At 36.6% G+C, this 11,827-nt stretch overlaps 1 protein-coding gene across 1 annotated transcript in view; it reads right to left on the minus strand.

Annotated features, from left to right (window-relative positions):
- ZBBX (zinc finger, B-box domain containing) overlaps nt 1–11,827 on the minus strand; it is a 90,956-nt gene that overhangs the window by 9,330 nt on the left and 69,799 nt on the right. Inside the window, exons 15-16 of the mRNA XM_015570757.1 lie at nt 11,519–11,629; nt 4,451–4,708 (exon numbers count right to left, since the gene is read on the minus strand). Coding sequence (XP_015426243.1) covers nt 4,451–4,708; nt 11,519–11,629 — 369 coding nt within the window. The remainder of the gene's footprint in view (nt 1–4,450; nt 4,709–11,518; nt 11,630–11,827) is intronic.

Here is an 11,827-nt window from a genome sequence, read left to right on the forward strand (position 1 = left end):
AGGAACCACACAAAGAAAGGGCTACAAGTTGACATAATAAATTTTGACAAGGGGCAAGCAAAGACATAAACAGAAGATTAATTGAGATGTAGCTGAGTGTTACTGCTGTTCACCCCAACCCCCTTCCCACCCAATATGCTAATCATAGGAACATGAGAATATCAAAAGTACTGACAAGCAGAGGCAAGTAAATTGTAAACCTACAGATGTCCCCACAGGGATAGAACACACTTGAAACCAGGTTCAATGAAATTTGCCATTTAATACAATTTTAAAAAAAGATAAGAGAACCTAGATCCTCCAACAAAGGAGGCTGAGCTCCCCAGCCCTTCATCTATCCTCTCCAGGACTTTGAGCTAGCAGGATACAGAAGACTGCAATAGTCAACCCACAAGTATAGCTCTAAAGAGAAAACTGACAGATCTCAGTGCAGGTATAAAGCACTTCAAGAAAAATGGATTCTCACTATATTAGAAAAGACAGGATATGAGCAAAGCTACCCACAATGAGTATGAGCAAGTAAGATACAAAGAAAGGATATCAACTAGCTATGCAAACAAACAAACCAGAATCCACAAATTCATAGCATGTAAAGAATCATTATAATAAAAGGCTACGTGACTGTTAAAATGGAACGACCAGAATGACTGGTCACTATGATGTGCTCTGATCACCAGGGGGCAGAAGCCCAATGCAGGAGCTGTCCCCTGGTGATCAGTGCGCTCCCACAGGGGGAGCACCGCTCAGCCAGAAGCCAGGCTCACGGCTGGCGAGCACAGTGGCAGCGACAGGAGCCTCTCCTGCCTTCGAGGCAGTGCTAAGGAGCAGTGAGCAGGCAGGCAATAAGGACCGATGGGTCCTGGACTGTGAGGGGGATGTCCACCTGCTGGCTTAGGCCTGATCCCTGGGGGTCCCAGACTGTGAGAGGGCGCAGGCCAGGCTGAGGGACTCCCCGCCCCCTAGTGCATGAATATTGTACACTGTGCCTCTCCTTATTAAATAAAAGACAAATGTGGTAGAAAACAGATCAAGACCATAAGAAAATTCCCATAAGTCTTTTGGCTACAAAAAGTAATAATAACACCATTTTTTAAAAATATGGTTTTACTAGTATTGATTTTAGAGAGAGAGAAAGGGAGAGGTATAGAGAGATAGAAAGGCAACATCCATGAGAGAGAACCATCAATTGGCTGCCTCTTTCATGTCGCCTACTAGGAATTGAGTCCAAAACCTGGCATGTGCCCTGACCTGGAATCTAACCTGGGACCCCTTAGTTCATGGTTTGACATTCAACCATTGAGCAATACCAGTTTGGCAAAAACAATATTTTTAAAAAGAGCAAAACTAGTATCAAAGATCAAACATGGTGGATAGCAAAAAAGGAAAAAATCAAATGTTGATCTGTTTCTGGATTAAATTTTGTACCAGGAAAAAAAGAACCTATAAAGAACATCATGACAATTTTTAAAAATTAGATATGCACTATGTATTAGCTACTCTCTTACATAAATGTTAAATTTATGAATTTTTATTACTTTACTATGGCTGTGTAAGAGAATGTCTTTGTTCATGGGAAATGCACCCCCAAATTTTTTGTAAAAGGATCATGATGTTTATAACTTCCTCTTTAATGGTTTAGGGGGAAAAAAGAGGTGTGTGTGTGTGTGTGTGTGTGTGTGTGTACACCTATGTGCAATGGAGGCAAAAGACAAACAGGTGGTGACTGGATAAAGTATATACCGAAGTTCCTTGTACGATTTTTGCATTCTTGCAAGTTTTCTGTAAGTTTGAAATTATACCAATGTAAAAAATTACTAAAGCAAGTCAAAGCAATTCCTTTAGAGAGCTAATTTATTAAGGTGACCAATAAGGAATAGCCTATAGCCCACTGAAAACTGTAACTCTGACATAGAAGCTACCCTTGAGAGAATCACAGTAAATTCAAAGAAAGTTTAAAAAAATGGATTAAATAGTTGAAGAAAACATAGTAAATGCATTGTACAAAGAGGATCCAACATAAACAAAATAGGTTTCTCAGCAGGAGAAAACCAAATGGAACAGAAAGCAATTTAAATATACAATAGCAGAAAATTTCTCTGAAAATAAAGAGGAACTTATTTTGCAGACAGAAAGAGGACCCTCTATTTTAAGAAAGGCTGGATTATTAAAACTGAAACAATCCTCGTTCAGTTACTGAGTTTCAAAGATATGAATTTTTTTTTCAAATATCCAGTGAGAAAAGGAGAGATAGTGAAGTAAAGAATCAAGGTGACCTCAAACTACTTCAGAGGGGAATTCAGGCCCAGAATATGACGAGTCAGTATGTACAAGGTTTAAGATAAAGGGATCCAGGGAAATTACCCTCAGCCAATTTGCCATTCAAATATAAAGGTAGCAGGCATTCGGAAGCATGAAAAAACTCAAGAAATTGAACTACCATGAGCCCTACTTAGGGGAAAAGCTACTTGACAATCACATTCAAGCAAACAAAATTTAAAAGGAAAATTGTGCTAAAGGATGAACTAGCACATATTCAGAGATAGAAGATTAGAGAAATGTCCAAGTGCAAGGGGAAAAATTGTGATCCACTAATTTCATACTTTAAGCAGGCTGAAGGTTCAATTACAGGTCAGGGCACATACCTAAATTGCAGGTTCAATCCTGGTCTGGGCATGTACAGGAGGCAGCCAATCATGTTTTTCGCTTTCTCTCTCTCTCTCTCTCTCTTTCTCTCTACTCTCTCTCGCTCTCCCCCCCTCCCTCCCTCCCTCCCTCCCTCTCTCTCTTCCTGCCACTTTCTCCAAAATCAATAAACATTTCCTCAGATGAGGATAAAAAAAGGGCACAAAATTGGGAAGTCATAGCAATCTCTCTTCCTGCCTCTTTCTCCAAAATCAATAAACATTTCCTGAGATGAGGATTAAAAAAAAGGGCACAAAATTGGGAAGTCATAGCAAAAATGCTGGTACTGATCATTTAATCCATAAGAATTTTCATTAAGAAGAAATAAAAGGATACCTTGAAAAAATGAAAAGTTATAATATCACTATAACAGAGATGTATTCAGTGCTATCTATAATTACATGTGGTTAAAAATCAGAAATAAATGAGTTCTTATACCTTATTACTGTCTAAAATAAATCATAGAAAAAATGGTCTCAATTGCTTACTGTTTATTTTTACCTTTTTCCTTAATTTTTAATTTTACTGGTTGGACCATAAAAATTGAAAATATTCCAAAATGTTAAGTCAAACTACATGAAATTGCCTCTTGTGATTAAACATTTTTGTGATTTAAAAAACTTATTTGAAATGTACAATATCCTTTAGTTTCCGTTCAATTATTTTTATTATATTGGGTAAGTAAATGTATAACTTTAAAAACAATTATGTAGAATATAAGTTTATTTTTAAAAAATTATTACTATATTTCCTATAACCCATCCTCCTAACTATAAGTTCTTATATGTATGTTTATGATATAAGCAGAGAAGTTTAAAATGAAGCTCATTAAATATTAATAATAGTTTTTTTCAGAATAGTAAAATTTTGTGGGGATTTAGACTTTCTTTTGTATTTCTTTGTATTGCTTGAATTTTTCAAAACCAAGATATAGCCTTTTTTAGGAAAACAAAAAAGTCATTATTCTAAGGTAAATATCACTAAAACAACCAAGGGGGGAGCCATGGGGGAACCCACAGGCCCTGAGAAGTTTCTGGCCTGCCTCTTAGATTTGCAGCGGCTTCCATCAAACCGAGTGAACAACTTTCTGACGAATATTAAGATTTCCTCCCCTGATGTTTTGTTACTGAACCAGACCTTTGTAAATTCAAGAATGTGGTTATGATTTACTATTCTCCATCCACAGAGGTTTAGGAAGTAGAATGCACAGACATAATTTCTCTTCAAACTGGTCAGCCAACTACTAGCATCGGTCTCAACTGGGTACTTGTTAGACGTGCAGAATCTCAGGCCCATCCCCGGATAATACAGAGACACAACCTGCATTTTAACAAGATCCCCAGAGGCTCTCTGTATAAGGTGAAGCTTAAGAAATACTGCTTTAAAACATCTAATAGCTTAATTCTCCAACAGGGATGTTGGACAGCAGCTTTCATACAGCTTACAGAGATTAGCCACTCAGTGGGTTTGCAGAAAGAAGAACAAATTTATTTTTTCTGTCCACATGAAGGTTCTTATGCAAGACAATGGAACTAGGTATCATGTGACCTAAGGGGGGACCATCTCTTGTGTGGCGGGCATCCACACACAACATTTTCAGAGTGACCTCAAGTGATATTCAAGAAAATAGACACAGAACTTGGATGGTTAAAAGAGGTAAATTTTGTTTGTTAGCTTGTTTTCTTGGAGCAGGATATGAAGAATCAGGCAGAGGGCAGAGTTAACATTGTCTACAGTGAAAAAAAAAACATCAACAACACAGCATTACCTGCAAGATTTCTCAGCCCATTCAATTCCTTTTCCAGACTGTCGAAGGCTTGTTGGTCAGCAGTGTTGTCTGAAAAAGGCTCATTGTGGTCAGTAATATCAATGTGCTCAATTTCTGAAATTTCAGAAGCAGCTCTAGAAAAAGATTGAGCTGGGGCACTTCTTGGTGGAGGATGGAAGGAGAAATTATAGTTGGAACTTATTTTAACAGAGGTGGAAAGTGGTAAATTTGCTGTTGAAGGTCTCTGTGATGTCTTGCCTAAAATGAAAAAAAATTAAATCAACTACTTTTTAATTTCTGAATGAGTGCTTAAAGACACAAAATACCAGTCCTCTAATCTTAGAGCATTTCCATTCATGCAAGAGAGTGTATGAAAAATTAAATTTTAGGTTATCATCCATACTTTGCTAATCCCAAATTACTTTTCCCATGTTATAAAAAATACTTCTCGGTAAATTTTTCATAATTTTTCTATATTCAGAAAAAGATTAAATAATTTTAATATTAACTAAAGCAAAAAATCTGCAAACTAAGTCAATTTCTGTCCAATACAGCACTCAATCTTATGTCATCTATCTCCTAGGCAACAGCTGTGCATTTTTCTTAAATTCTAGGATAATACCACACTATGCCTTGTCAAAGGAAACAACCCAAGGATAATCATGGTGCCACTTCCTAGTGAACCATACCTGATGGCATGTAACTTATTTTTATATTAGAACAAACATGGAGCCCGGCCCTAGTGGCTCATTGGTTGAGTGTCAACCTATGAACCAGGAGCTCATGGTTCAATTCCTGGTCACGGCACATGCTTGGGTTGCGGGCTCGATCCCCAGTGGGTTACATGCAGGAGGCAGCCGATCAATGATTCTCTCTCATCATTGATGTTTCTATTTCTCTCTCCCTCTTCCTCTCTTAAAACAATAAAGATACATTTTTAAAAAATAAAGATGAAGACAAAATAGATTAGTATAAATTATTTTTAAAATTAAAAGTATAGGCATTAAAGAAAGTGAGAACACATCTCTAATTTCCTAAACATGAGTTCACTCTCTGCTGCCTTATGGGGCACTCAGTGGAAAAGTCCCGGAAGCACAGATCTAAGTCAGGTTATCACTGTGTTCTACCACGGCAGTCAGGGCTTGATTTATTTCAAAGGTTGGTTTCGTTGGTTTCTTCAACAAGTGTGTCTCTTTCATAGTATGAAGAAAATAATCCCTTCAAATTTTATACTAATACAACATAATTAATTTATAATTTGGCACTGTTCCAAGATTCTTTAATAAAGGGAATTTTCAAGGTGCAAATTTAGAAATGCATAGTACTGGTAAAGTTTTAACCGTACTGAATCACTGTTCTGATTTAGATAAATATATTTATATTAAGTATAAATGATTTATATTAGAAGATAAGCTTGCATTCCCTTAACACAAATTGGCATTGTGTAAAATATTAAAATCTTTAGAGAAGTGCTATTGTCATTATCATAAAAATTATGATTTGCCTGAACATATGCCATATAGCATTATGCCCAATCTATTGACTCAAAGGAAAATGTAAAATTCAGAAGAGAAGCTACAGACAGTTGGCATGTATTAAATATTTAATGACTATTGAGTTATTTTTTTAAATTTACAGATCTACTCTGAATGTAGCTAGTACCCTAAGAAGAATCTTAATGCAGTGGGTAATTATTTAAGCAATTAAAACTGACTAGGGTAAGTCCCAAAGGGCATCAATTTTAATAAACACTTCAGAAATCAATTTTGAAAACACTTTTTGTTGGAATAAAATTATGAATAAATTAAAACAAGATCCTAACCTTTTGTGTCTATTTGTGTTTGGGGACTATTATGGAAAAAAATATCTGACAAAAATTTGCCTATGTTTTAAGAAAAATAAATGTAGATATCCCTAAGAATTATTTTAATGGCAAGAATTTAAAAATGATTTACCCTTTTACCTATAATATGTAATGAACCAATATTTTATCCATAGCCACCTATAAAAGCAAATTTGCCATTCATTCCTGCATAATGAAGCAGTGATAGGAACAAAAATAGAAGCACAGGTCAGTGCATGTAACAACAAATCACCTACATAAGTCAAAAGTTTTAGGTCTATTGGTGCTCTTGTTCCAGCATCAAGAAGGGTTAAGCAATCTGGAGAAGGGGGCCATGTATAACTTAAAGAGTCCAGAGACGAAATATAATTTTGAAAGGCATTTGGGGGTCAGAGGAGCTTAGCTAAAAGGAATTATCTCAGGACCCCATGCTTTTATTAACACAAATTGTCCTGAGCGAGGCAGAGATATACACATCAGAGTGTCAGGGTTTCCTATACAGAAGCATTGTCAGATTGGGGGAAATTAGCCTACAGCTGTTCAGGTGTTTGGCAAGTAGGAGGCAATAACATGTAGATTAAGATGCCCTGAGCTGTCTGGCAGCAAGCAATCCATCCCTTTTCAGGTTTGGGGAAAAGCCATCAGCCATTCCCAACAGGTGACAACATATGTGACTCAGCCCTTATTGAGTCCCCCAGTTCCATCAACCTTTTCACGGAAACTCTTGCAATTATGACATGCTGGAATTGGCTTCCAGCATAGGTCTATGGAGAAAACCACACCCATCTATCTGTATTGTGCTAGGTTTCAGTCAAATAAAATTTAAAGGGGTTTAGCATGCTTATGAAAATAAAACAAACAAAAGAATTATTAGCAAGAACTGGACTTCTGCCAACACAGATAGATATGAGGTGAAAACATTTTGACATAACGTAGGTGTCCTTTAGAAAATTCAGGAGAGTACAAATACTTTCCGAACTCTTATAACAACATCTGGTTGCCACAATACTTGAGGGCAATTGAAGCCAATTGAGAAAAAAATAAAAGTATACCAGAAATGAATCAGACTTATGCTTAGCACACAGCAAGGAGACAGACCATCTTTCTTAATGAAAATACATTCAAAATGCAATTTAGAGTAACCAACATGCAGAGACAGAAGATGCTCTAATTTGGTCCTTGACTTTAGTCATTTATTTTATTCATGTAGGTGGGTATGTCATTCTCTTTCATGTTTATTGTATAAGCTTATTAATGTTATTGGTAGGGTTAAGATTTGAGACACAGTTAAGGCTGGCATTAATGAAAAATGCCACTATTGCAGGGATCATTCCATACTTTTTTACCATCCAGTTGGTAGATTATAAATATAAGAAATTACTTTAGGAGTAATTTGTGCCATCACTGGCAATGTAATCTTGGGAAATTATAGATTAACACTGATCACAGTTAGACTCTAAATATAACACATGAAATCGCCGTTGGTATTAGCTGAAGAATATATGCTCTATGATTACTAATGTGACAATGCCAAATATTGGAAAGATAAAATTGAAGGATGCCTTTGGGTTATATTAATGGGCACAAGAATGCCGATAGGAATATGAAAATATGAATCACTCACTGAATAACAACAATAGTCATGGTTGCTATTCTAATTACAAATTAGAATTGATGAAGCATCATCAGGGCAACATGGTTTTTGCACAGTGTTTCAGTAACAATTTCTATTCTGGTCATAAGACCCAATATTTCATTCTTGAACAAAGGTTGCAAAACATTATTGTCTATTGATATTCTTGCTCAACTGTGTAAACTACCGAGAATTTGTACATAAAACATAGAAATGTGTTTTCCAGCAGTTCTTGAAACACATATGGATATTTTATTCAGCAGCACGGTTTAGTAGAAAAAATGCTAAACTGGGAAGCAAGAACCTGTCTCGTCTCCCAGAATTAGAAATCAGCTTCTGACCTGAGACATGAAAATTCATATCTTGCCAGTAAAATTAAAGAGTTGGACAGAATAATGTCTTAAATCCCTTCCAACTCTGAGAACTTGTAAATTCACACCCTATCCAATTCAATTACAAAATCATGTGTCAAATCCTAAAACTACTAGGCACTGTGTCAGGATCCAGGTTATTCCTAAGTGAATCAGACATTGCCCTACCCTCAAGCTGCACTCCAGACTAACACACAGTCCCACGCTCCAGCCACCCTCAGTCAGAGGCACTGCCTAAGTGCTTACAATGACCCAGGGTCTGTTCCATCACTGAAGATGCACCAATGAACGGGACAGGCTAGGTTCTTGTTTTTTTTCCCCCAACTGTGGGTAGGATCAGCAGAAAATATACAAGTAAACGAAAATAATTTCATTTAGTGATAGGTTCTATGAGGAAGACAAAGGAAGGTAAATGTGATTAAGGGACTCAAGAGACCAGCATTAAATAGATGGGATGGTCTGAGAAGGCCTCTCTCTAAGGAGGCAGCCTCTGGGCTGAGACTGAATAATGGAAAAGAATCAATCATATGAATGAGGATATGAAGATGGAGATGAAGGCTTTAGAGCATCCTGGGTCAGAGGGAAGAGCACCGTTTAAAGCTAAGACATAAGGTAAAAGTGTGGCTTGTCTAAGAAAAGAAAGGAAGCCAGTGGGGCTGTGATGGGGGAGAAGCTGCAGTTAGAAAAGACGGGCAGGGCCAATACAGGTGCTGCTGTGTAAGGCACAGTAAGGAATATGATTTTTCTCAATCTTCTCTAAGAGGATATGGGAAGCTTTTCAGCAGAAAGGTTGACATGATACAATCTATGACTTAAATTTATGGGAAATACGATCCACTCCCTATAAATTGTAAATAATTTTATGACAACAAATATGAATAATTCATTCACTGACTATCAGTAGTAGAATTTGATGGGAATTAATCATAGCTTTATGAAGAGGCAAAAGTGAATTTTGGGGAGACAAGTAAGAGGTGATGAACTGGCTTGGGTTCATCTTGAGCAGATAGAAGTGGTTAGATTTGAGCTGAAAACAGCAGAATCTACAGATTAATAGGATGTGATGAGTAGGAGAGTCAAGAAGATTCTCTGGGCTCAGACTTAGCAATGTTTGGATGGTGGTGCCATTTACAGAGACAGAAAGATGGGTTGGGGGAGGACTAGGAGTAGGTTTTAGGAGGAGGTGGGTAGAATCAATGGACTTGCTGGTAAACATACATATCTTTCATAACTATCGTGTTTTACATTCACAAATCTAAAAAATCTTGCAGAAATAGGAATTCCTTTATATACTGGCATCAGTTCAGAATGTAAGACTTCCACAAGTTATGGCATAGCCAGGAAAATTTTGTTTTACATAAGGCCACTGATAAAGCCATTTTTGTCTCCATAAAGCCATTTCTCTACGCTCCTAACTGGTGAATCTTATGATTTCTTCAAGCTTTGGCTGAAATGTCATTTAGTTTCCAATACCTTGCATATCTACACTTTTCAGTGGCAAAACAATTATTTTACCATCGCCATGCCTAAAAGACTGCACAGGTACCTACCTCTATTATAACTATTATTAATTACACTTCAATCCCCAAAACTATGTCTCTCATAGTCTTTTTATAAAACTTAGAGATGATATAATTGATGCTTACATATCTATATAGCAGTTTTCTCAATATATGATTTTGGACAACTATATTAGTATAACTTGGAGTTGTCGATAAAATAAATGCAAATTCCCGGAGCTTATTTCAGCCCAAATAAATCAGAATCACTAGGAGTGAGGTGAGGTGAGTCGTATTACAATAGGTCTCCCCCATGACTCTGCTCCCACTGACATCCGAGAACCTCTGTGCCAGACTCAGCTCTGGGGCCACGGGAAGGAGGGCCATTTCATATCACCTGTGTCTGGTAGTGCCTGGCCTGAAGTCGGTACTCTCACAGATGTTTTAATAGTAAATTATTGATTTCAACTGACCATTCCAAATGGATATTTAAAGGCATTTGGATAATTATGTATGAAGATTTGTCTTAGCAACAAGTTTCTCAGAGCATGCTGCATGTGAATTTGTATTCATCAATATACCGTGACTTAAAACATTCACTCAGAAGGAAGCAACCAGAATTTTTGAAGATGATCTAGATTCTGATATGAGTATGGGTACCTAACAATAGAGTCAAAAAACATTTGTCATAAATGGATGATTTTTGCACTCAAAATATCTCATGTCTGACAGTTTCATAACATAAATGCATATGGAAAATATCTCATCTAGCCAAGGAGCTTTAATCATAGGATTAGGGCAAGGGAGACATATAAGTCTTACATATCTGTACAAATTATATGTAATTAAATTTCTGGTTTTAAGATGGCTTTCAGACAAAGGCAAAAAGCCCCCTTTTTCAAGTGTCCCTCCTAAATTGTTCAGGGAACCTTACTGATGCATCCTTTATCCCCTAGTGCAGCCCAGTGCTAACATAGTCAACACATCTGTGTTGAATTGCCTTAATTCATCAGTTACTTATTGCAAATTCACATAAAATTTGGCATAAGTCAAACTTACTTTAGCAGGCATTATTGGATAACAAAAATGAACTAATAATAACTAGTGATTGGAATAATGTCAAAATTCTCTGCATATACTCACTAAGAAAATATTGCAACACACATTCAACATGCCAAAAGAAAATCTTGCAATTATTTAGGTTAGAGAATAGAGCAAGTGAACTAAATCAAGAGCCCCAGGTTAACACCCTCAACATTAGGTTTAGAATGGAGGTATCTCAGCAGTAATCTTAGCCTAAACTATTCATTACGTAAATGGCTATATTTGATCATCATATAAACCAAGTGGAGAAGTACACAAAACCCAGTATGAATACAGTTTTCCTCAGAGCGTAATGAAACTGAGTAGGTAAGGATTGTCCAAAGTATACACCATATCCTGAGCTACATTTTTAGAACATTATGCTCCAATACATCGCTACAGCAAATAACTAAGGTTGCAACTCAGTTTGTTTGTGTGTGTGTATGTGTTTGACAGGAATAATGATGACTCTAGGTTTTTTGGTTTGGGGAGAAAAGTATAGGACAGTTAGTTAAAATGACTAAGTTTAAATTATAACACTGCAAAAATTAATTTTCAGGTGGCTAGTAAACTGCTAAAGACAAACTAATAGCGTGAATCACCAACATGTCACTGTCCAGTATGTACAGTCCATCTCACCTATCTTTTGCTGTGTTCTACTTGATGATGGGTTCTGGCCACTCTGCACAGCACCCGAAGCAACTGCACTGTTAGGACTTATGCTCTGGTCTGGGATCCAGTCTCTGTCTCCTTAAACAGAAAAATGGTACAATTATATACATTGAAAAGGAGAAAAATTCATGTTGCTGCTTTATTTCTTTTCCTTTGTTATTAGCATTGAATTTATTGGGGTGACATTGGTTAATAAAACTATATTATCTTACTGGATAATATTTAGCTAAAAAGGAACATTTATAACAGTTTGGTATATATTATGAAAGACAAAAT

The sequence above is a fragment of the Myotis davidii genome, unplaced genomic scaffold, assembly GCF_000327345.1.
Source record: "Myotis davidii unplaced genomic scaffold, ASM32734v1 scaffold1307, whole genome shotgun sequence".
Classification (NCBI taxonomy): Eukaryota; Metazoa; Chordata; class Mammalia; order Chiroptera; family Vespertilionidae; genus Myotis; species Myotis davidii.